Below are 27,145 nucleotides of genomic sequence, written 5' to 3'. Positions count from 1 at the left end.
AGAATCTGGAGGAGCACTTGGTAATTAAAGACAGGTTGATGAAGGTTTGAGCTGAAACTCTGCAGGGTGGTAGATCTCCGGAAACAGGATCGGGCACCCCTGCTCTAATGTCAAAAAATTAACTAATTTCATCCAATGTACAAATTTTTAATTCAGTTCATGTTTATTTCTAAGCGCTTTTACAATGTAGATTGTGTCAAAGCAGCTTAACATAGAAGTTCTAGTATGTTTATGCGCCATTGTGTGTAAAATATGACATTTAAAACAAAAATATTCCTAACTTGCATATTTAAACGTTTAAGAAAGTGTAAGCTAATACATTATAACTTTCATATCAAATAAATACATTTCAATATGCAGTTCTTAATGTAGCCTAATCTATTAACATGGCGATAAGTATTCGACTATTGTTTACCTCTTTCACCTGCAGTGTCTTGCCTTAAGCTGAACGGAAATCATATTGCGAGTTTATATAGAAACATTCGAGACAGAAAACACAACCTTACAGCAATTTAACCGTCAAATTGGATAAGTTTTACCTCAGATTAAGGCTGAAATGTTTTGTTCTGTTGACCATCTCTGCACTTCTGTTGTGATGTGTATATAACCTTGTAACATTAGAAAGAGGTTTGAGCGGCAAACGTGTATTTTGGAGCAGGAAGGCGAATGACAAGAGTTTCCCCTGTACTTTTCATCGTCCTTTCTTGCGACCTGACAGTATTCAATATGAAGCAGTCTCTGTCCCATTGGGTTTGCTTTGTATTTCATTGTAGGGTATAGCTCGGATCTGTGTTTTTAGGGCCTTAGGTGTCTTGTTGTAGGTAAATATGTCCTTTGTATGTTTCTTTATATTGTAAAGTTTCTTTAGACTGAGAAAAAAAGAAAAGAAAATTTGCTTATCAAAAAGAAATGCATCAATAATAAATGTAATTTGATATTTTTGTGCGTTTCAGTTTTTTATATATATATATATATATATATATATATATATATATATATATATATATATATATATATATATATATATATATATATATATATATATATATATATTAAATATTAAATCATTCATAAGTGATTTGGTAAAAAAAAACATAAATTGATATATTAATTAATATTAATATTAGATTAGTATATTAAAAACAACTAGAAAATATTTCATGTACAGTGGTAAAATTACTAAATAATAATGAAATTAAATTTAATAAATATGTAGGTGATATGAAATCTTAAATATCATCAGTAATTGTTTTAAATTCTTTAAGAATACATGTAATTGTTAAAACATCAGAAACAAAAGTATATAGTTTATTACAAAAGTATAATGTTATATAGCCCTACTTAAAAAATTTTATATTTATTTTATTACATTGATATACATTTAATTCAGTTTCAATATTTATTATTTAATATATAATTGAATGTAGAAAACAATTATGTCATTAAATTTGTTCTATGTAAATAGGTTCAAACAAATCAAATAAATATTAAATATAAACTATGTTTATACGGATATATAAAAATATTTATTTATATTATTAATTTCATATTTTTATCATATGTAATCATATATTGTTAATATAAATTGTTTTAATATTGATAGAAATGTGAATTTAATTGATATATTAAAATATTAAACAGAAATTACTGTCATACACATTTTTAATTTTGGAAGAAAAAAAATAAAATCAATTAAACTGTTGAATGTGCATTTATATTATGGAATATAAAAGTCCCCTCAGTCATTGCAGCGACCTTGACTCTGACTTTTATTTTGTAGTTGTCTGCGATGACCATTGACCTTTACCCGGAAGTTGCAGAGATTGATCTTGTGTTGTTGTGAAAGTTGTTGCTGCGCTGCTCTGAGGTGTATTTTCTTCTCACTGCGGTAAGCTTTTGCTCTTTTACAGCACTTTTCACACGTTTTATTGCACAGAAACATTTATAAGAGAGTTGTGTCATCACGCTGCACTCAGCCGTGCGCGCGCTCCGTCTCAAAGTTGTTGGAACGTTCTGGAAACACTGACATCTCTGCAAATAATAATAAGAGATTTACAGTAAGCATTCGCCCGCGTTCGTAATGAAATACAAACCTTTTGAAGGCATATAAGATGAACATTATAATGCACATTGAAGACGTAGCACTGAATTACAACAGAATATTCACGCGTGGACGATGTGTCATTTCACTTTAACGAAGATTTTATCGGTTATTGAGGTAAAGTTGGTTTTATATTTGTAGATTCTTTCAGTGGCAACTTGTGACATTCTGCCTGTATTGTTTACCATGGTACTTTGAGTATTTAGTCTGAAATCACATGCAAGTTTGACTACAAAACTGTTTAATCGCCTGTGAACAATGTTATACTTTAATAGTCGTTGACTGCTAATATGATTTCACTATTTAGAGTTTTGAAATCATATTATTAAGGAGAAAGTCCAATGGTGTAAAATTAAAACCAACTTTACCTCAATTGAACGATTGTTTTGTCAATAAAAAAGTTTCTAATTATACGATAGCTGGGGTTTATTTATTAAGCAAAATCACTCATAGTAATAGCATGTTTTTACGCGTTTACCATGGTAATATAATGAGTATTTGGAGTTTGTCAGGAATAACATAACATTTGAATAGGGTATAATTCAGTATTAAAAGAACTAAAACTTTAAATAGTATATATAAGTTAAATCTAATAGTCACAATTTAGTAACTATTTTTTGTTTTGGTCAAGTAATAAAGTAATAGGGTTAGACAAACCTTTTTTATATTTTTTTACTAATAACACACATGCCTCTCCTACAAATGAGCACTGAAATTATGACCCATGGTTTCTGTGCAGTATTGCCAAAGTGCCAGGAGTAAAAATGTTACCATTTATCCAACCTGTGGGGCAAGTTGTAACAGACAGGGGGTTAATTGTAACACATGCTTATAAAGGCAGATTTCACACAATTAATTTAAATTCAGTTTACTTTAAATAGTAGCTTTATTTCCTCAGTAATTGACTCTTTTTTATTCTACATAGCACAGTATGTTAATTTATTTATTGGATAAACACATTTGGATTTATTTGCATTATTATTAATTTATACATTAACATTTTTCAATTAAAAAACATTTTTATTTAAAAAGTTCTTAACATTTCATTCAAAATTCAACAATTATTTTGTTAGTTTAATTGGTACCCAACAGTGTGTGGCTTAATTGTAACACCCTGTTTCAACTAACCCCACTGTGTCGTGTTTTCCTCAAAACTGGCTAGAAGTCACTGTGTGTTTATTACATCTTTTAAAATTGTTTCATCTTTTAGCCTAGAAGACTGTAATCACAACAATATAAGATTTTGCATACATACTTTCACAGATTAAAAAAAAAAAAAAAAAAAAAAAAAAAATATATATATATATATATATATATATATATATATATATATATATATATATATATATATATATATATATATATATATTTCGACTATAATAAAAAATGCTTTTATGCTACAAAAGTGGTTTCTCCTGTGTTTCTCATCCAAATTTCGCCGAACTTTTTCAATAATTGGCAGGAAGACGTCTGCCGGCACTGTGGTGAAAACCTTGGAAGCATGCCATGGTCAACCCTGAGCAAATACCTTAAAACTTTGTGTTAAATTTAACCCCATGTTACTTTGTGCCCCACGCTGCCCTATTTATGTTTCAGTAAATATAACAATTGATTTAATGGTATCACCTTTTCTATGTTGTATTTTATATTATCTTTTTTTCCTTAATAAAAAAAAGTCTGAACCAATATTAAAATCTCTAATTTACAAGTGAACATCTTACCATTCCGTGTTCATGCAGTTGTATATCTTGCACTGTATTGTTTCAATCACACATCTTCTTAGAGCTGTTATTTAGACTGAATTTGAAATGTAAAATCAGATATTTTTATTAGTTTAGAACTCATCTCTCTACTGTACGATAGATAGATAGATAGATAGATAGATAGATAGATAGATAGATAGATAGATAGATAGATAGATAGATAGATAGATAGATAGATAGATAGATAGATAGATAGATACTAGATTATTGTTTTTCTGCAATATATTTCGATATTGTTTGAAAATATTTACAATATATATTTTGCGATATACTTTGTTATATTGAGGTAAAGCTGGTTTATATTTGGACATTTAAACTGTAACCTTCTTACTATAGTTTCAAAAAAGTAATCTTTTCAAATTCGAAGCAGTGAAATCCTATTAGCTGCCAAAGACAGTCAAAGTACAACATTGTTCACAGTCAGTGAAGTAGTGCTCATTTTGATTTGAAGATGTATACATGCTATTTCAGACCAACCATTCGAAGTAGTGCACCACAAGTGCTTTCTATTCTAAAATGAGTGAATGTGCGAATATAAAACCAACTTTAGCTTAATTGTTATACTTGGAAAGAATTTTTGGTCACACTTTATTTTAAGGTTCAGTTCTTGCTCTTAGCAAACCATTTTGACTTTTGCTTTACTAAACTTCTAGTTTGCTCCTTTAGTAGTTTAGGTGTTGCGTTGGATTAGGGACGTAGAATAAGATCATGCAGAACACGTGGTTTATAAGTACTAATTAGCAGCCACTATCTTAACATGCATGCTAATGGCCAACTAGTTAATAGTGAAAATGAATCCCTATAGTGTTACTGAATGTCTTAATTTTGATTGATAGGGATGATTCTGTAGGGGAGTGAATCGTGCTGAACATGTAATAAGCAAACTTCAAGCATAGATAAATGTAACAAAGCTAAGATGAAGGCAAAATTAACAGTGCATGCATTATGGTTTTGTATATGTAAATGTAAAAATTACACTGCAAAATTAACTGTGAAACACAAAAGAACATCAAAGCTGTTTTTTTCTCGTACAAGTAAAAACTAAAGTTTAAAAGTTCAAAATGAGCTCATTTTACTTCTCCCCTCGACTTAAACAGTTGAGTTTTACCATTTTTGAATCTATTCAGCTGATCTCCAGGTCTGGCAGGACATTTGTGAAAGACAGTCTAGAACTATTATAATGCATTGCGTAAGATTATTGCAGCCATGGTACAGCAACAAAGTTCCTTGATCATTACGCCAGAATAAGAGTTTAGTTCCTTGCCATATCAGCCTAAAAAAAAGCAACTTTACACATTGTAACCAAAAAAAGAGTCCAGCTTTAGAATAGGACACTTATCCAAACTTTTTGGTAGTTTTTCAGTGATTAGCTAATGGTCTAATCTGATTCATTGATCTATGCTAAGCTAATGGATGGATTAAATGGATTTAAAACTAAACTGTTTAGCTGAAGCGAGCTTTTTTCTGTTAATAGTGCTCTTTTAATTTAGCTTTTTCACTTTCATGTAGATTGTTTTGGTCACCAATCATGTTCATATGGTAAGAAATGACAAAAGATTTGAATATATAATTTTATGTAATTAAGAATTAGTTATAACAAATGTTTTTTTTTTAAGTAGTGCAATTTAAGGACATCCACATATATACATTAACAAAACTACATTAAAACAACATACAATTTACACAGAAAAAAATGTCCTTACTTTTTCATGACTTGCATTATCATTTTATTTTGGACTAATCTAAATGTAAAATTTAAAGTGATTTTTGATTCATTGAAATGTATTAATCATGTGATGAAACCGGAAGTGTTTTTGACATCTAAAGGTGCTAAATTAATAGTTGGGTATAAAAATTACTGAACAAAAAAAAGATTTTATTTTTGTATCTCGAAAAAAGATCTGAACAAAAATTCTGTATTTATTATAAAATATAAAAATTCTGTATATATTTGTATTTATTCATTTAAACCTTGTCAGAAAGGACCGGATTAAACATGTTATTTGTCTCAGATGGCGGACAGTGATGTTGTGAATGGCTCTGCGGATGACCACGAGGTGGCGCCGTTGGCTAAGAAATCTGCTGGCGCTTCACTGCTGGACAGCAGAGAAGACTTTGAGATGCTGGAACACTTGGAGGATGACGTGGATGACGATCTCCCGCCTTTAGAAGATGCAGGTGGAGGAAAGAAGAAGAGCAGTCCTGCTAAAGACCCTGCAAAAGAAGACAAATCTGCAGAAAGTCCTTCTGCAGAACCAGAAGAGTGGCTGGATGTTTTAGGTACACATTTAAACACATTTGTTGAACACTGTTATGGTGCAGATGGTTTATCGATCTTAGTGTCTGGGTTTCTAGTACAATATTTTGGCTTGTTTAAAGGGATAGTTCACCCAACAATTGAAAATTCTGTCATCATTTACTCACTCCTGTTCAAATGCAGTTTAGGTTTCTTTCTTATGTTGAACACAAAAGAAAATGTTTTAAAGAATGTTGGTTGCTGGCACACATCGGCTACCATAGTAGGAATAAAAATAAAACTATGTGTAATTTGGAAAGTAAAGGAGTGCATTTATTACTTGTTTTGGCTTGATTAGAGTAAGTGAACAAGGTAAAAAAAAAAGCTACTATTATTTACCTCCATACTTACACAGTTGATTGTCTTAAGAAATGTGAAGATTTTTTGTATTACAAATTTACTTATACATTATGTTTAGATATGCAAATTAGCTTTGGTTTAAAATTAAATATTCACTATTTTGCATACATTTATTGCACAAACATCTGATCATTGAATGAAGTCAGGTTTTCAAATTTTTGTTTCACTTTATTGACAATAGTAGAATCAAAAAGGACTTTTACAGAGATTATATTGGATTTTGTCTTATTATTACTCTGTTATTCAGAAAATACTGCAAACAGACATAAAAGTTATTTTTACAATATATATTATTGTAATATAAACAATATAAGATTTATGACTCAAAATAAGACATAAATGGCTATTATATAAGAGAAACCATAACAATTGTCCATTATTCTGGAAAAAAAAAACTTTGTTCGGTTAAATAGAAAGAAGATATATTTTTTAAATGTCCAAATCTTGTAACCGTTGAGTTCCATGGTATTTGTTTTTCATACTGTAGAAGTCAGTGGTTACAGGTTTTTTTTTTTAATTTTTCAAAATATCTGCTTTTGTGTTCAACAGAAGGAAGAAACTTGTTAATATAATCAAAAAATATCCTGAAGTAAAAACATTCCGAATATGGATGTGAATAAACTTTGCATTTTGATGAATTTAAAACTGCTAAAGTGGAGATTTATGGCTCAAAGTAGAAGAAAACAACATAAATAAGACATAATATGCTATTTTTAACTGTCCATTATTCTAGAAAAAACTTTATGAAAAACCAAAAATCTCTTAATTGAGGTGCACGAAAGCACTGTTTTTGCTTGATGTGTATCACATTATAACATTTTCTCTCTGAACACACAGGAAATGGGCAGCTGAGAAAGAAAGTTCTGGAAGCTGGAGCAGGTCCAGACAGCAGACCACAGAAGGGCCAGAATGTCACAATTCATCTCAAAACTGCTCTTACTAATGGAACTGTGGTAGACGAGCTGAAAGATTTATCATTTACACTTGGGGATGGGGATGTCCTTCAGGTATGTTTTATTATATCTCCATAGTTGTATTGTGTATGTTTAGTATATCTCCTTAGTTTTATAAGTCCTTAGTTGTGGTCTAATGTAGGATTTTAGTAACTCTTATTGCTTTTTTCTTTTCTTTTTACTTTGTGTTTTAGTCTATGGCAGGGGTCTCAAACTCAAATTAGCTGGGTGGCCATTTCAGTGACTGACAATTCATAGGAGGGCTGTTTTAACATTTAAGCACAAAAAAGTGGAAACCTGACAAAATTGATGCATTTTAGGACAACAAACATGGCCTTTATATTTCAAGCATTACCTATCACCATTGATTAGACACACACTCAGTCATTCCTCCACAAAGTATATGCAGTCAAAACTAAAGCTTTTTGTCTCCTGTTGGACATATTGAAGGAGTAGTTTAAATTGCTATGATGATAATACAACTAGGCAGCAAGGTTTCGCAGTGGGTAGCACAATCGCCTCACAGCATCAAGGTCGCTGGTTCAAGCCCCGACTGGATCAGTTGCCATTTCTGTATGGAGTTTGCATGTTCCCCTTGTGTTGGCATGGGCTTTTTCCAGGTGCTCTGGTTTTCCCACAAGTACAAAGACATATAGGTAGGTGGTATAGGTGAATTGGGTGTGTATGGATGTTTCCTAGTGATGGGTTGCTGCTGGAAGGGCATCTGCTGCATAAAACATATGCTGGATAAGTTGGTGGTTCATTCCACTGTGGATTGATAAAGGGATTAAGCCGAAAAGAAAATGAATTAATTAATAATACAAATAATAGGCAAAGAAAAGATCATTGTTATTCTGTCTCAACCAATTTTTGCTTAACCACAAGTTTAACATATAGCGTAAGAACAGCAGAAAGCAGTTTGGTCAACTTTATTGACTTTACTGGCAAATGTTCTTCTAAATATCTTTCTTTTTTTGTAAAACTACAACAAAAAAAGGAAAAAGAATGTTTTTGTTCCAAAGACTGTAAAAGATATGGACGAACTATCCGTGATGTCACCCATAGGTTTCTAAAAAGCGCAAATGAAGCTACAAGTGAGTGTGGCCAACTGTCGCCATTTTGTTTGTGCTTCATTGCACCAACTGGGAGTGACCAAACAATGGCAAAGAGGCAGAGATCAGTGGAGCTACAGATGCTTGCTAGCATTTTGCTTAGACGGGCTTTTTTTGGAGAAACATTTAATTACCTGCGACTTGTTTGTGTTCTGACCACATGTGCTGGTATCAATAAAGTGTTATAAATAAAGTCTTTTAAAAACCCTGTTGTAATACATTGAGCCACTAAGCATTGTTCTTATGATGTTTTTCCTACAGGAGGAAAATGTGAATTACTTTCAAGTACTTTAAATATAGTTTGTGTTAGTAAACGCAAGGCTATTTATGAAATCCAGGCATAAAACTGTATGACAGCGTTTCAGTTGACTGTTCAATAGCCTACAGCTTAGCAATCTGTCAGATTCTGCATTACAGGTCCAAAAAAAATATAAATTATCTTAAGTAAATCATCAAGTATCATGTGATAGATGTAGGAAATCCAAAAAGCAACTAACTGTTTAAATACACATAAAACAAAACAAAAATACGATGCATATGCCGAGTTCAGCGGCTAATCAGCCGGAATAAGCTAAGGTGACATGACTGCTTTCACTCAAGTGGCCATGCTCTTAATTATGCAGACTTAATATAACTAAACAAAAACGAAATCATGGGTTATAAAAAAAATTCACCGTCTCAAAGTTGTCACAAAGGGTAATATTAACTACTTGCACCAAAACCATCTTTCGTACCAGGCTTGAAACATGTTTTTATCAGCTGTAAAATTTTCCAATTTAGTATTGCAGTCAGTGAACATCTGGAGTTCCTGGAGCCAGCCCCCCAAAGGCGAGTCGATGAACTGCAGTTTCAGTTACTTCCATATTAGATTCAGGAGAGAGAGTGGGATGTTGCCGCTTGGTATATTCACATTTTCTTTAATATGATCAGTTCAACCAGCTGTAAAATTTTAGTAATAGCATATTTTTTATACAAATTTTAATATGCATTTGAGGAAAGTCTATTAAATGAGACAGTTTGAATCAAATATTAGCCAAATTATCTCGACTGCATGCTGAGGGTAACTGAATGTACATATAAAGTGCAGTACTTTAAATGTCAAAACCACAAGTGGCTATATGTGACTGCACAACAATGAAAGGGATTCAAAAATATATGTTTTGGTGGGCCCAATCTTTTTACGTTTTTGACGTCAGTAAAAAAAAAATTTAAAGCATAAAAATCAAACAAAATAAATGGAAAAAGGAAGCAACTGTTTACATCCAGGGTGAGAACATGTCCTAATATTATTTAGTTGCGGGTAATGCCTAGTTCACACTAAAGGATTTTAAGCCTGATTTGAGCCCGATTTGGAAGTTAACGAGCTCGCCGACAGATCGGGCTGTGATCGGGAAGAAATCTGCGGGTGCTCGGCGCTCGCCGCTCTTTATGTGTGAACTACTGAACAACGCATCAACGAGGCTCGCTGACGCGTCGCTGACACCTCGCAGACGGAAATCCAACATTCAGCATGCTAAATATTCCAGAGCAGTCGGCCGACTCAACCCCACGTGTGGTCAGATGTAGTGACGAGCTGCAGCCAATGAGAGAGCATATCAGCATGAGCCGCGTGCCTGTGTGTTCAGGAGCTCAGCAGAAACATCTGTGATTGGTCAGAATGGGCATCGGTGCACTGGCTTCATTCTGCGTTAGCACAGACATGAGAGTAGGCTATATTAACAGTGGAACTAGAATTCTGTAACTATTAGAATTACCATACTGCTCATTCTGACGGTTCTTATATAAAACGCCATATTGTCACAACATTTTTACATTCAAAGCTATTATTGAGATATTAAAATTAAGCTTTGAATGTCTGGCATCATATTTAATGACACCATTACCCTAAAAATATAATCTTTTTTTTTGTAATACAGCCTATAAAAATGTAGTTGAGATACTAAAACACTTAAAGGTCTTGGCTTTCATTTTCACTTTCAAACAGGAGCTATTTCACAGCACATAATATGCTATTTTTAAAGATATCTAAAGTAAATTGATGTTTTTGCCATCAGAAAGTTTTGTTTATGTAAGCAGGAAGTTGCTAGGCAAGAAAATGCACACATATTTAAAGTCACAGTGAAAAGTATCAGACATGCATGCAGTCATTTTAACCAATATGGTAATTTAAGGCAGAAATGCTCAGTTCTTTACTGTTTTGTAATAAAAAAAAAATAACAATGTCAGAAAGAAATACACTGATAGTTAGAAAACGGCAGGGTGTTATAAATATGTTAGTTTTATTTCAAAGAGTTATAAAATTACAAAAATTAAAAACTCTCTGTGTATCTATCCACTGGAACCTTGCAGATGAGTGATTAATCCGCTGATAAATCAGCTGATTTGATGATGTTTTTAAATGCTTTCTCCAAAGCTTGAAACGCTGTCAGTGATGTAATCAGCACACAAGCAGCCAATAGTGTTCAGCTTTTTTCTGACGACTCCTCCCTCAAAATTTCATTGGCTGTGGTTTGGTAGCTTGAATGAGCTGATAGGGAATGAGTTGTTGTCAGATCATGTAGTGTGTGACCCCCCTCTTGTGGATCGTTCACGGAGTGTTGCGTAGTGTGAACACCACAGAGATTAAAAGACACAAAGTCAGGTCATGTAGTGTGAACGGCACAGCGATCTGCTGATGTTTAAAATCCTGTAGTGTGAACTAGGCTTAAGAGAGAGGTGGAGGGGGGGTGGCCATAAATGGCTCGCAGACCGGCAGTTTCAGACCCCTAGCTTATGGCTTATTTTTGTCATTTTTAGAACTTTAAGATTTTGTTTATATTAATAATTTCATGTATTAAAATGTTTATCTTGTATTAAAAAGACTGTTTAGAAAATAATACAATACAATTTTTTTTCTTGTATTAACAACATGAAATGCTTTATTGTTTCTATCTTATTTAGGCGCTGGATCTCACTGTACAGCTGATGGAAATGGGTGAAAAGGCTTTAATTGAAGCGGCTGCTAAATATGCATATGGTGCCCTTGGCAGGTTAGATTCAGTATACTTGTATCCATTTATAAGGCCTTGATTCTGCATGGTATCAAAAAGAAATTAGACAGAATACATTGTGAATATTTATAACCATACATATATTTATATATCAGTATCAGCATATATTTATCTATCAGTATCTTCTATTATTTATAATAAAAAAAGAAACTTTTTACTCAAACACACAGCAATAAACTGCAAATTCTGAGACACTGAGTATATTCTTAGAGAGAATTGTCTCTTAATTTTGTTTATATATTTACATGTCTGTTTTTCATGTTGGATGTTCTCCTTCAGCTCTGCTCCTGCTGTTCCTCCTGATGCTGATCTCCTCCTGGAGGTGCAGCTGTTGTCTGCTGATGAAGCCCTGGACCTGGAGCTCATGCCACCGTCTGAGAGGATCATTCTGGCCAACAGGAAGCGAGAGAGAGGAAACGTCCACTACCAGCGCGCCGACTATGCCTTTGCTGTCAACTCGTATGGAATTGCACTACAGATAACTGAAGCAAGTTCGAGAGGTAATGCTCCTTAAAGTCCATGTAAATCGGAAGTTGCTGAGACTTTTATTTCAGTGTGTTGATGTACTGTAACGGAATATTGATTAAGGGGCGGGGCTTTCTTTTTGGTCTTCATTTCCTTATAGCAAACTAACGGTAAAGAATATTGTAGGTAAAACGGTCAAACTGATGTTAGAAGTGAAAAGAGTCACTCGAAACACAGATCCTTTAATTAAAAACTTTCATTGAAGATTACTAAAACAAACTTTTTTTAAGTGGATTAACTTTAAGGATTAATAGTTCACCTAAAGAATAATAATGTGCGGTACCCAAATAAACATAAGGGTACTTAAGGGTATCGATTTAGGTGACCCGTTTGGTTTGATTAGACTCTTATTCACAAGCTCTCGATTTGTTTTCCTTTTAATTGAATACATTATTAATAGAAATGCTGTTGATATTCATTAAAAAAAAATCAGTAAACACTATTTCAGGTAAGCAATTAATGCCTAGTTCAGACTGTGTGATTTTAGCCCCGATTTTAGCTCGCTGACAGGTTTTTTAGAAATCGCCGACAAATGCCTGAAATCACAGGCAAATCGCTGCTCGTGCACGTGAGTGACAATCACACAGTATAAACTATCAAAGACGCGATCTGAGAAAATCGCAGATGAGTCGCCGATGCCTGTGAGATATTTGGCATGCTAAATTTCTGGAGCTGTCGGCGATTCAAATCATGCTGTGTGAATTGAGTTTTGACAGAAAATAACATCAGCCATCGCCTACAGCCAATGAGAGAGCAGCATTCACTTGTGTGTGCGTGTGTGTATACCTGCTGCAGGCCGGCGGGAGGCTGGGGGAGAAGTTAAAAGCGCTCTTTTTCGGTTTATTTGGACCCACGAAATGGAGGAAAAACTAGTGGAGCTTTGAAAGGACTCAGGAGCAACCGTGTCTGTTTGACGTTTCATACAGAAAAAATTAGTTTATTATTAACGTTCAGGAGAAATGGCTAATTCCCTTTAAACTGAGGTAAGCAAACATGTACATGTTCTACCCCATTAAAGCCTTCTTTCTCATTATGTAGTTAATAACAAAAGATATACGACATGTTTTTGGCTGTGAGACGTAGTTTGGACGAAGTTGTCGGCGGTTCTTCCTATAGTAAAGTCATGCAATATGAAAGTCCCTGTCGCCGATCCATCTTGCAGTGTAAACAAAGCAGCGACGAAACGCTAGCCCAGATAGTCATGCAGTGTGAAAACATCTGTGACACGACTACTTTGAAAATCATGCAGTCTGAACTCGGCATTAGACAATAATCAGACTTTGATTGAAGATTACCAAAACAAACCTTTCTTTTCAAGTGGATTTACTTGACAAATTAATAATTTACCTAAAGAAGAATCCAGCAAAAAATGACTTAATCGTATCGATTCAGATGACCCCTTTGATTTGATTCTGATTCGCAAGCTTTGTATTCAATTTTACATTGAGTACATTTTAAATACTAATGCTGCTGATATTCATAACAATTATCAGTTAACACTTTATTTTAGGTGCATGTGTAAATTAAAACAGAATTTCAGATGCATGAATTTTAGTCATAATATGAAATATAGAAGGGGTTTTCAAAGTCGGAGACAAGGAATTTTATTCTTTTTATTCATTTAACTTCGTATTTTGTAATTATTCTAAATAAAACACAGCAATGAAACATATTTAGTCAAGAGCAGTGAATGTTTTATTTGTATTTTGTTATTATTAATTAAAGTTAATATTATAACAGGCCTCGAAATCAACTTTTTTACTTCGTAGTGCCAGTGCTTCCAACTTCATATATTTAGGAGCACCAGAAAAAATTTAGGAGCACCCACGAAAAATGAGTGAGCACCACTGCATATTGTATTTTAAAAGATTTATTGTATTTGAAAACAACATCAATTAGGACAAACAAAAAAAAACAGAAACTGTCTAACTAATGCTGTGATTACTTATTAATATTTGTGCAATAACTTCAAAACGAATGAATGATGACGAAAATGACAATAATACTAGCAATGAATTACATTTCTCATTATCATGCTGTCTTGAATGTGCTTGAATGCAAGTTATTTGCTATCAAAAGTCTGTTACATTATGAAAAATAAATATATGAATTGCATTTAACAAAAATAAAGCATTGCAGTAAGAAATATACAGTTTGCACTATTGTTTTAATATGCATCTCAATTTAATAAATAGTATTTCTGCAACAAAACAAATGAAAGACTATAATAAATCATTCAATTAAATGCTGAAATTTGCAACAGTTTTTTTGTTAGTAACTAAATAGAAAAATAAAAAAAACATCTCAAGAAAGAATGGACAAAAGAAAGGAAGAAAAGTCTCAGTTCTACCACTCTAAAGGTTTTGGTTTGGGTTTTTGTCATTTTAAATGCTCAGTCTCGTTTTGCACTGATTTATATTTTACTTGATTTATATCAAGTACTGATTTATATTTTATTTTACTGTTTACTTTTTTACTCTTCAGCCGTTTGCATTTCCCATGGTCACAAAAGCTCCCTAACATCTGACAGCAGAAAGCCTTGAGTGATTGACAGCTAATATGAACCAATATAGCGGCAGGGAAGAGCGATTCAGCATGTCTTTAGAAAAAATTCTAAACAGGTCACACTATCCCCATTACATGCAGAGCACAAATGCTCCCAAATATCTTATGAGGTCGCATAGATTAAATTTCAGGCGCATATGCAACGAAAATGCTCGCAATTTTGAGCCTTGTATTAATAACTGCATAATATAATATATATAATAATTATTTATTAGAGATGCTCCACAACCAAAATTCTGATCTGAAACTGAAAAATTCTGGGTGCACTTGTCTGAAAACTGAAACCAAAGATGCTTTGTAACATTCATTTATTCATTTTCTTTTCGACTTAGTCCCTTTGTTAATCTGGGGTCGCCACTGTGGAATGAACCGCCAACTTATCCAGCAAATGTTTTACGCAGCGGATGCCCTCCCAGCTGCAACCCAACACCGAACACATCCATACCCACTCATTCACACACCACCCTCATACACTATGGTCAATTTTAGCATACCCATTTCATCTATACCACATGTCTTTGGACTGTGGGGGAAACCGGAGCACCCAGAGGAAACCCACACGAACACGGGGAGAACATGCAAACTCCACACAGAAATGCCAACTGACCCAGTCGAAGCTCGAACAAGCGACCTTCTTGCTGTGAGGCGTACGTGCTACCCACTGCGTCATCTGGTTTGTAATAATGATTTATTATTTTATAATGTAATATAAAGTAGTTTTGTAAGATTCTAAATTTAACTTTATATTATACTGATTTATAAAAACACAAGCCAATTAAATAACCCCATTTTATTAACATTAAAATTGTATTGCCTGTGATTGAGAGGCGTCATTTTACAGTGTTGCCATGACAGCGCAGTGGCACTATTGCAAGCAGCAGGAGGAGCATGCAAAGAGAAATAAGCGTGTACATTGTGGCATATAAGGCTGTTTTGAACTTTGACCATGGTGTATGCGTAGTTGATGGAGCACTCCGCTGTTCTTGGGCTTTCAACAGTGCAGCAACAAACCGCCCTTGTCTGATGCAAGCCATTGAAATGAATGGGTTTCAAAGTGCAGCATGGCATATTTTGCGGCTCATATTTTAAGCTGCTTTTCTCTCTCAGTGTTTATTTTAATGCCCAGCCCTACTCCTTAATACGTTGCCCATGTTGTTTATATCAAATTATTTTATACTATAAACTATACTAAATTATACCCACTATATTATAGGTATTGAAAATGTGTATCTAGTTGACTAATGAAGTTCTGAGATGTGCAGTTATTTTCAGATAAACTCACAGCTAAAGTAGTTCCAGGCAGGTTTTGACCACAATACGGTCCCATATCACTACTCTGAACGATTTCAGTTATCTAACAATTTTTATTAATCTCTAAAGTCTCTATATTTAAAACAAAACAGAAGCCATTAGATTAGAAATGTAAGAAACTAGTCCTAAACACAGGAGAATTGTGAGGTCAAAACCTTACAGATGTTTTAATATGCCACATCGTCTTTAGGTGTGTTTCAACTGTAGTAGGCAAAATAATTAACATTCATGGAATCATTATGAGGGCGGCACGGTGGCTCAGTGGTTAGCACTGTCGCCTCACAGCAAGAAGGTTGCTGGTTCGAGTCCCCGCTGGGCTAGTTGTCATTCCTGTGTGGAGTTTGCATGTTCTCCCCGTGTTTGCACAGTCATTTGGTAAGCAAAATTGGCCATTCGGAGTGTGTGTGAATGTATGGGTGTTTCCCAGTGCTGGGTTGCAGCTGGAAGGGCATCCTCTGCGTAAAACATATACTGGAATAGTTGTCGGTTCATTCTGCTGTGTTGACCCCTGATAAATAAGGCACTAAGCCAAAGGAAAATGAAAAAAGGAATGAATTATTATTGTGACCACCTTGGATGTGCATTATAGTCTAATAATTCAGCTTGCTGTCAATTATTGGCTAGATAATTTATTGGTCACATCTGCAATCATATGCTAATCTTTTTTTTTACCCAGTGGATATCAGTCAAGAAGAAGAAGAGGAACTTTTGGACATGAAGGTGAAGTGTCTGAACAATATGGCGGCTGCTCAGCTTAAGCTTGACCACTATGAAGCCGCACTGCGCTCCTGCGTCTCTGTTCTGGCGCACCAGCCGGACAATGTCAAAGCCCTGTTCCGCAAAGGCAAGGTTAGTTTCTTGGGTTCAGATGAGGATCGGTTTCACTCACTCTCATTAAATAGTAATGCCTTCCTGAGTTTGGACACAAAAATGCAGGTTGGTCGGTCATTCAGTGGCATTTAGGTTTCCGGCCACAGCAGAGGAAGTTTAGCACTGACTGGCATGTCTTGAGATTAAAAGGTGCTGATGTGTGTTTTTGTGTGTTTGTGTGTTTGTGTGTTTGTGTGTTTGTGTTTGTGTGTGTGTGTGTGTGTGTGTGTGTGTGTGTGTGTGTGTGTGTGTGTGTGTGTGTGTGTGTGTGTGTGTGTGTGTGTGTGTGTGTGTGTGTGTGTGTGTGTAGGTCCTGGCTCTGCAGGGAGAGTTTGCTGAAGCCATTAAAACACTGAAAATGGCTTTGAAGTTGGAGCCAAGTAATAAGGTAACAGAAGTGACAAAATTATTTGATTTAGTTTTTATCTATAATATATATAGTTTAATCTTATTTTATTTATATTATTATTATATTTTTGTTTGATCTCATTTTAATTTTTTAAATGTATACCTTATTTTTATTTACGTTTATATCTTCATCTCACATCTTATTTTACTTGATTTGTTTTACAGATTTTTCTCTATCCTATATGTGTTTTTCTTGTTATTAGTTTTATATTTATTTATTTTTGAGATCTTAATTAATCTTTTATTTTAGATCTTTAATCTTATTGTCTTTTATCTCAATTTATTTAACATATTTTAATCTTCCTCTGGTTTAAGTTCTATATATATTATTTATTTTTGTATGTCATCTTCTTTTATATTTGTATCTTTACCTAATTTATCCAGTATTTTAATGTGTTTGTCTTTTACTTTGTACCACTTTTGTTATCAAAGTTGTATTTCATTGTTTTTTTGTTATTGTTATTATTTTTATGTCTTTAATTGTTTATTTTATTTAATTCTATCTTCGTCTTCTTTCTATTTTGTCTCATTTCCTTTCTAAAATATTATTTCTTTATTTGATCTTATTTTACTTATGTGCTGTTGGGGATGTTTTCATCCGCTCTGGGGTAATTTTGAGTCTTAATTTGACAACTTTTTTGTGTTTCAGCGAGCAGAATGATTTTTTTTTTACATCTTATTTTGTCACATAATGACAAAATGCCTTGGAATTTTTAGTGAACTCAATAAAACACTATGGGCAAATTGACTATCCTTTTGTTATGTTTGGGATGAAAATATCCACTAAATTTTACAGCTGTAAAAATTAATAAAAAAGTTTTTTTTTTTTTATTCTGTTGCATAAATCTGTTAATCCACCTCAGCCCTGAACAAAAGTACTAAATTGCTTAGACCATTACAAGATTCTCTTTAGTTGACAAATTCACAAATGATCTCACTGATTTGGTGAAGAAAACACACAAAATTACGTATTTTCAAAGTAAAAAGTAATAATCGTGGACTGGATTTTTTAAAAATTTTATCACATGTAAAACAACATTGGGAATGTGAAACAGCATTGACTTTGATGCATTGTTTTTAAATGATTTTCCATTTTTTCTCCCTAATTTACTGTTGGTGGCTGTTTTTGCCCCATTGACTTCCATTATAACCACTTTTTTTTATTGCAAAACCGTGACACCATATAATCATGCATTTTTGATTGTTGGTGGTTTTCCCAGTTGGGAAGACATAAAATTAGCATTTTTACTGTTGATCATCAGTTGGCACCATTAACCCTTTAGATAGGCCTGTGTGAACAACAGCTTAGTTTCTGGACTTTGTATGGAGTATAACAGCAAAATAAAGTGTGTGTATGTGTATGGGAGTGGCATTTGCGCACTTACCATACCTCCAGTTTTTTCTGGGACTTTCTCGTATTTAAAGTTCTATCCCACTATCATCCTGTAAAGGTATTTTCCCATATTCTTTTCCCATATATTTTCAGTCTTTCTCTGAAGGGTGGCAATAAACATTAAAAATGGCAGGATTCCCTTTCCTTTTCATTACAGGTCGCCCCTCCTATGCAATCCACAAAACGTCATATAGCGGTGCGTGACTGTCAGCAGATGCGCTTCATAGTAAGCAATAGACTCTGTTTCCCAAACGGATCCTGTACTCTTGATTTGAAGCAGAGCGAAAATCTGGGTTTTGGGTGCTTGTTTGAACAGACATATGCACATAATAATACCAACATCTAAAGATGTCGATCTTGGTGGGGAGTTTTTCAAACAACTAATTTTGTCCTAAATGAGCATATAATGAAAGCAATCAAATGCTTTCATTATAACATTAGATGTGTGCCTTTTTAAAGTGACACCTCTGTTGTTTAATGTAATCTGCTCAAATGAGAGATTCATTCGCTGCTCTTTAATCAGAATGTGTCAGTTATACAGTGAAGAAAAGGTTAATGAGATTTGATAACTTGATTTTATTTCTTTATGATAGCTATTAATTTTAATAAGCTAAACTGTTTGCTAATGTATTTGCTGCTAATGTATACTATTTATTTTTTCTTTTGTAAATAATAATAATAATAAAACATATTATTGACTGTTTATTTACAATGAAACAGCTCCAGAAGAACATATTTAGTAATTTGGGGATTTATTTGGGCTGAGATATAAGGGATATCCCTTATTATGGTGGGCATATCCCTTATTTTTACATACCAATGTTGATGGGTATGGCATTTACTTTTATTCGTCTGAGAAAATCAAAATATGGATCTCAGCTCTCTGAACTACATAGAGTAAATAAAAACAAAGACTGTGTATTCATGCTCCATCAAATGTGGTTATAATGGAAGTCAATAGGGCTAAAACAGCCACCAACAGTAAATTAGGGAGAAAAAAAAATATCTAACAATGCATCAAAGCCAATGCTGTTACTAATCATTTACATGTCGAAGACTGTGATAAAAGGTTTTAAAAAATCCAGCCCACAATATCTTTTTTTTATATCGAAAATACGTAATTTGTTTGTGTATTTATTTTTTTTATACACCAACTCAGTCACATCATTTGTGAATTTGTTAATTAAAGAGTTTAAAAAAAAATTTGTAGTTTTGATTAGGACTGAGGTTGATAAACAGATGTTATGCAATAACATTGAAAAAAATATTTATCTGATGCATTTTTACAACGGTTTAATTCAGAGGATGTTTTCATCCCGAACATAACAAAAGGGTAGTACATTTGAACCGTGCACAAGGGTTAACATTATTTCATAATTGCGTCTTTCATTAAAAGTCGTCACCTGAAGTACTATTTTATTTCATATATTTATTTAATGTTATCATGTCGGAAATATATGAAGAGTTCAGATGCAAAAACCTCAAAGTACCATCTCAAATTTTCATTGAAAATGAAAATTTTTCTCAGCGTCCTTTTTTTATGTTGAGTTATTTTACTTTAAAGACCAGGAAAAGGACTTGTCCTTTGCCATAAATGTGATATTACTGAACCTACATGACAGGATCCTGATAAAAATGTTCATTTTAGAGGAAAATTTCAGATGGCAGTTAGAGGAATTTGCATCTAAACCCTTCATATGTTAATAAACAATGTTTTATTATAAAACTGTCAAGAGCTACTTTTTTTTTATAAAGTCCCAGAAACAAATGCATTTCACATCGTCACCAGCAGAGGGCGCTGCAGACCCAGAACAGCCTGTTCAAAAACTCAAAGTATCACATTTCTTTCCGCGTCTATAAATACCCATCTCCCTCCGCGCACTGGCCATATCTAAAGCAGCGCTGGCCTGCTCTGCTTACACTGCCGGATGGATGAGGTTCCCTGCGTCCCACCATCTGACAGCTCCTCTCTGCTGTAGGACCAGCCAAAACACCTACGTCTGCACATTTACACCCTCTCTTCTCATGTGTCTGGCCTTTACAGAGGCTCCTAGGCTCAGTTCCTTCATCCCCTCTGATCACACAGCACCGGTTTGCCTTCACGCCACTTGTTTTTGCCATTAGCCGCTAATTATACTGTAGCGGCAATTAAACGAAATGGCAGGTTGTCATGGGATATTTTGACTCGGGCGGCTCTTGAAAGTCAACAATCAAGATGCTGTTTGTTTAGTCGTCGCTCTTTGCTTATTAATAATGATAATGACACACTGTTCGGTTTAATTGGGCATATTAAGCTGATGGGTAATTTCAATGTTTATAGGTTAACGCAGTGATTTAGCAGGTTTTGTTCTTCATAATGGTCTTTCTTAAATATGTGACTCGGTAAGTTGAATAATTATGCAAATTGATCATCCTTAACGCTACATTATTCATTCATTTATTTTCTTTTCGGCTTAGTCCCTTTATTAATCACCTCAGTGGAATGAACCGCCAACTTATCCAGCATATGTTTTACGCAGCGGATGCTCTTCTACCTGCAACCGATCACTGGGAACACCCATACACTCCGGACAATTTAGATGACCCAATTCACCTATAGCACATGACCCAGTCGAGGCTCGAACCAGCGATCTTCTTGCTCTGAGGTGGCAGCGCTACCCACTGTGTCACTGCGCCACCACACTACATTATTATAAACTCTACTGTTGAACGAATCAGTTTGTAAATTAATACAAGATTAGCAGAAATTTATACACGATTCAACCAAAAATCCTAATGAACTGAATCGCTACAGTCCGAACAATTCTGATTCATTTAAACAAATCACACCTAGGATTCAAGTAAAGATTTATCTCACAACGGAATCATGCTGTTTCTTGAAACAAAGGAATCTCAATATATATACTAATTCATTAAATTAATCAAACTCCTCTGCATTGGCAGAAACAAACAGGCAAACACATCATTTGTCCTCGTTCAAGAGCTCAAAATCAAAATCCTTGACCTTCATTTGGTCTAAAACAGAGTGAAGAGGTTTAGATCTACACTACCTGACATAAGTCTTGTCGTCGATCCCAGGTGTAAGAGCAACAAATAATAAGCAAAAAATGTCAAGGTGCTCAAGGAATGGCCAACCCACTCACCAGACATGAACATTATTGAGTGTGTCTGGGGTAAGATGGTAGAGGAGGAATTGAATTTGATTATAAAGAATCTTGATGAACTCTAGGGGTCCTGTAAGATCACTTTCTTTGCCATTCCCGATGACTTTATTAATAAGTTATTTGAGTAATTCCAGAGATGTATAGAAGCAGTTGGCGAAGCTCATGGGAGTCATACACAACATTAATTCTTTTCTCACTGCACCATGACTTTATATTCTATACTGTACATTATTTTAATTAAGACTTTTGTTTAAGCAAAGTCAGACCTTACGGTCCTAATTAAATAATTAAAAATCAAGGCATGATCATATTCTGTTTTGGTAAAATAAGTGTAATCTAGAGGCTTTTGCCTTTCAGTTATTATTAATTTAAATTTGTTTTTCCAAAAATTTGTATAGGAGACAAGACTTTTGTCAGGTAGTGTAAATCTAAACATCTTAACCCCATTTTTGACCTAATGACGGTCATGGATTTTGATTTTGAATGAGGACAAATGGTGTGTTTGTGACCAAAATAAAGACACATTTCTTCAGTACAGGATGCTTTCAGTTCTGCTTTTGCGGCATTGCAGCTGATATTGGGAAACAGGCGAATAAGGTTGAATCTCAAATCGGCTTATGCCTCGACTTTTGTTAGGCTTTCACTTAAAACCTGACGGCACTGTCATGTTTGATCCATTTCTACCGCTCAGCTGTGTTTGTGTGCCACAGCGAGCAACAGTTTCATCAGCCACACACACACTTTTCACTCTCTCTCTCTGCCCTTTCGTTGGCAGACTATCCACGCTGAGCTGTCGAAGCTTGTGAAGAAACACTCGGAGCAGAAAGGAGCCGAACAGGCCATGTATAAAAAGATGCTGGGTAACCCGTCCAACAGCAGTGTGCAGAAACACCGTGCCAAGTCCTCATGGGTGAGAGCACAAACTGTCCCTATTTCAACTATTTAACACTATGTGCTGTTTATTTATGAGCTGGCCTGTCTGTGTTTACGCTCAGCAGGAAGTGGATTTAACAAATGATCAAGTGCATGATCATGCGCACCAAATGGACAGTTCAATATTTGTACTAAAAAAATTGTACAATGATATATAAGTTAAGCTTAGTTCACGTAGCGATATTTAATAGTGCTTTATGATCGAAGCCTGTCAGACTAAACAAACATGATCCCCATGTCATAACAGCAATCAAGACTTGCCAAACACGGACACATGCAGATCTCATCTGGAGTTTGACGTCATCAATCTGTGACACTGCCAGAATTTCATCGGAGGGAATATTTGATCATTAGTCAGCCTTTGGTGAACAACTCCAAACAATGATCTAAGACCAGAGACTTTATCCTAGGATTATAGGAGTCATTTAGTTCTATTTAATTTATTTATATAGCACATTTCCAAACGGCCGCACAAAGTGCTTTACAGAGAAGATACAGACAAGCAGTATAGACATAATAAATAAAACAGAAATAAGAGAGCATAGGAAATGTAAATGGACTATACAGAAACAGTTTGGTTTCAATGCCTAAAAAAAAAGTTATTAACCCTTTAAATAATTCCTAGTTAAGTGATGCTATAGTTGACCATATAAAACCGGATTAAAAACAGAACCGTTGGCCCCATTTTTGTGATAAAAATTACTGATTTTGTGGTAGCAATTCTCAGAAATTTGAGGACAATATATATATATATATATATATATATATATATATATATATATATATATATATATATATATATATATATATATATATATATATATATATATATAATATATATATATATATATATATATATATATATATATATATTTATATATTTATAATAATATATATATATTGTAAGGGGGCAGATGAGATGTGAATTTTTTTGAGAGACATTTAAATACATCACATTTGCTGCGTACACAATATCTATAAGTCATGTCAAATAATTAATTGCAAATTGAAATAAATATAATTTGATTATAAAGTTTGGAATGTGATGTTTTATGGGATTATGTGCATTTTTTGCTATAGTTTTGCATTTAATTAAGAATTTTGCAGGATTGTAAAAATTTTCGACTTTTTGTTTATTTTGCGTTCTGTAATCATAGCCAAAAACTAGGGGGTCTGACTGTTGCTTTTCTGTAGAAACTTTGCATTTCCTCACAAAATGTTTGCGTTCTCCTATAAAAGTACTGTGAATGGTAGAAACTAACTGCTATCGACATCCATAGTAAAGGCTGATTTATACTTCTGCTTCAAGCTCACGCATATACATCAGCGTAGCCTGCTCGTGATCGTTTATCCTTCACCATGGCCGTCACTGACGCTGAAGCGAAACTCTCAAAAAATGTAACTACAGGTCGCAGCGACGCATAACGCAAGCTCTGTGAGTGGGCGGCTTGGTATCGCTGACAAGTGTGGGCGGGGGTGAGAGCTGCGCGAGCCCGATGAAGCAATTGTTCACAAGTGTTGAGTCCCGTGAAATAGCTCCAGATGCAAACTGTTGTTTTGGATTTACCTTATGATTAATGTTGTTGCACATTCAGCGGTTCCCACCTCAAAATGAGCAAGTTTGAGCCACTTTTACATTAAGGTAGGGTTCAGAAAAAACAAAACGTCAGCGAAGAAACTCAACACAGAGGAACATAAAAACCTACTGTGAGCTAGCATTAGTGTTACTGTGTTACTGCAGAGCAACATAAACAGCACATAGAACTATAAATGCACGGCAATGCACATTACATGTGCCGTGGGTCACAACGCTCACTCGACCCAGAATTATAAACCAGGTTTAAAGGTTAATTTTTACTTATGCATCAATCGCACGTGTATGGTCAGGAGCAGCCTTCACGCAGTCCCATAGCCCTTAGCGGCTGACGCCGACACTAACGCGCACCTCTCAAAAAATGTAAGTACACGTCGCAACGATGCGTAGCGCAAGCTCTGTGATTGGTGATGCTTGGTAGCGGTTAAAAGTGTGGGCGGTGCTGCGAGCGCGATGAAGGGAGTGTTTACAAGTGTCGAGTCCCGCGGCGTAGCTCCAGATAGAAACTTTTGTTTTGTGTTTACCTTATGATTAATGTTGTTGCACGTCTGCTGGTTCCCCCGTCTGAATAAGCAAGTTTTAGCTACTTGTATCAATCTGAAAAAAACAAAACACCCGTAGTGAACCTCGACACAGAGGAACATTATACCTACTGCCAGCTAGCAATTTGAAAGTGTTATTGCAGAGCAACACAAATAGTGCGGAGAACTATAAATGCACAAATGTACGCAAGGCATGCGCCATGGATCACGCCAATTACTTAACGCAGAAGTGTAAATCAGCCTTAAGGTCCAAAACAATCATGAAAGTCAATGGCCACCTTATCCAACAATCTTCAATAAACCTTCCTTTGTGTTGAACAGTTTCTGAGTCAAGTGGAGGACGCATACATTTTTGGGGGGTGAACTATACCTTTAATTAACATCAAAATGACCGTAGAGCAGCTAAACAATGACCGTTTTCATGTTTTAAACAAGTATTTGTCTTTTTTTAACAGGGTCTCAGCTGGAAGTGGCTCTTTGGGGCTACAGCCGTTGCAATTGGTGGTGTAGCTTTATCAGTCGTCATCGCAGCTAGAAATTAACTGAAGTCAGCTGTGATGGATGATGACGTGGTGCTGAAGATCTTGAGCTCAACAGGCCCCTGAAACACCTCACTGACCTTTATTGTAAAAAAAATTAGATTTAAAAGAGAAATTGTTGTATGTTTTGTTGAGCTCCATCTCACCCTGTTGGTTTTAAGTAATGTTCCCGTTTTACTTTCAATGCATGAAAGATCAGCTGGGGAAGAAATAGATGTGAGAGATAATATATAATAATTCCTATTTATGTACAGAGAAGTTTCTAGTTGTAATTAAGAGATGTGTGGATGTACAGAATGACGCTGGACCGTTTTGCTGCAGAATTCTTTGACTGAAAACAGCATTTGTGAAGTTTCGTGATCTTATTTTTGGTGAACTGAAACTTGCTTGTGAACAGTCAAGAATATGATTGTATGCTTTTTTTTTCTTCATCTTTAACTTCTAATGCTAAAGAAAGAGAACACTATTTCAAAGGTCCTTACACTTCCGTGGTACACTATTCACTATTTCTTCTGCCTTAGCTTCATAGGCTCCAAAATATCACTGCACCAAGCGGATGTGTTCAAATCAGCTGTCTCTCAATTATGTTTCCAGAATTTTTGCAGTTTTTACAGCGCCTACAAGAATTCTGTGCATTCCGTTAGAATTATTTATTTAGGATGACAGAAATGTGACCATTTTAAATTATCCTTACATTGATCGTCTCAGTTCCCCATTCCATTTTCTTTTGTTGTATTGGTAGCTTCCAACATTCCCTTTTAAGTTGTTTTGTATTTCCTCAAATAAACTTTTGCACTTTCTGTTCATATGATTGAAAATAAAGTGATTTCTTTAAACTGTTTGCTAGATGTGCATTTTCTGAAGAAGTACTAAAAGTAGTACTAAATAACAATATAACTAGCTGAGTGAAGTAGTACAATAAATATAATGTCTCGTTTGTGACGTATGGGTTCGATAAGATTAAACTTTCTATTTAACATGTGTTCGATGTGAATTGCATGATGTGACGAAAACTTGTCTTTCCCTGGAGTCTAGTGGGGCAATCCCTATTCATGGGTTTTTTTTTTCCAGGCATTGACGTTTTTCTGACGCAGTTCTGTGAAGGTTCAATCCAAATCCTTCCCCCACCCCCAGCCAAGAGTTTACATTGTACAAAACACAGCCAAACATGGTTAATTCACACATTTCAAAACGAAATGTTTCCCTTATTGTCGATAAAACTTCGAAAAGAAATCATACAGTAGTAATAAAACTATCTATCTAATGACGCCATTCATCGGTCATTTGTAGACACATCTAATTCGCGAGAAAGAATTGTTTGAGTCGGATCTTTTCAGTGAAAGATTCGAATCGGTGGATCTCGAGTAACCAATTGTGACTCAAACTACTGCTTTAAAGAATGTTTATTGTACAGTAGCAGAAATTATGTTACCACAAGCGTATATTTAAAGTCTATAACAGCAACTTTCAGCTGGGGCCATTTTAAAGATATATGAGGTTTGGTTATTGCAAAAATACCTTACTGTAAATTAAGTCAGAGAAGTATTATAATGTATTCCACTGTTTCTGCCTAGCTAGTAGCTAACTAAAGAAATAAACTTGATATATGCAAGATTTGTTTTGAAACTAACACTTCTGTATATTGTAATACTTTTTGCATAATTGT

At 34.5% G+C, this 27,145-nt stretch overlaps 1 protein-coding gene and 1 long non-coding RNA gene across 3 annotated transcripts in view; one reads left to right on the top strand and one right to left on the bottom strand.

The window, feature by feature from the left end:
• The window catches only part of LOC141380320 (uncharacterized), a 371,569-nt gene that overhangs the window by 239,329 nt on the left and 105,095 nt on the right, over positions 1 to 27,145 (bottom strand). The gene's annotated exons all lie outside the window — the stretch shown is intronic.
• On the top strand, positions 1,817 to 26,315 carry fkbp8 (FKBP prolyl isomerase 8). Of its 2 annotated transcripts, none has more exons than XM_087302497.1 (9): positions 1,817 to 1,888; positions 5,877 to 6,144; positions 7,358 to 9,885; positions 11,288 to 11,614; positions 11,915 to 12,135; positions 16,713 to 16,885; positions 17,217 to 17,294; positions 22,647 to 22,781; positions 25,396 to 26,315. In XM_087302497.1, the coding sequence occupies exons 4-9, from the start codon at positions 11,550 to 11,552 to the stop codon at positions 25,480 to 25,482; spliced, it is 759 nt and encodes a 252-aa protein (XP_087158623.1). In that variant the 5' UTR covers positions 1,817 to 1,888; positions 5,877 to 6,144; positions 7,358 to 9,885; positions 11,288 to 11,549; the 3' UTR covers positions 25,483 to 26,315.

The sequence above is a fragment of the Danio rerio genome, chromosome 22 (assembly GCF_052040795.2).
Source record: "Danio rerio strain M-AB ecotype USA chromosome 22, GRCz13ab, whole genome shotgun sequence".
Taxonomy (NCBI): Eukaryota; Metazoa; Chordata; class Actinopteri; order Cypriniformes; family Danionidae; genus Danio; species Danio rerio.
The sequence above is the reverse complement of the archived record's forward strand: the minus strand, read 5'-3'. Positions and strand labels throughout refer to the sequence as shown.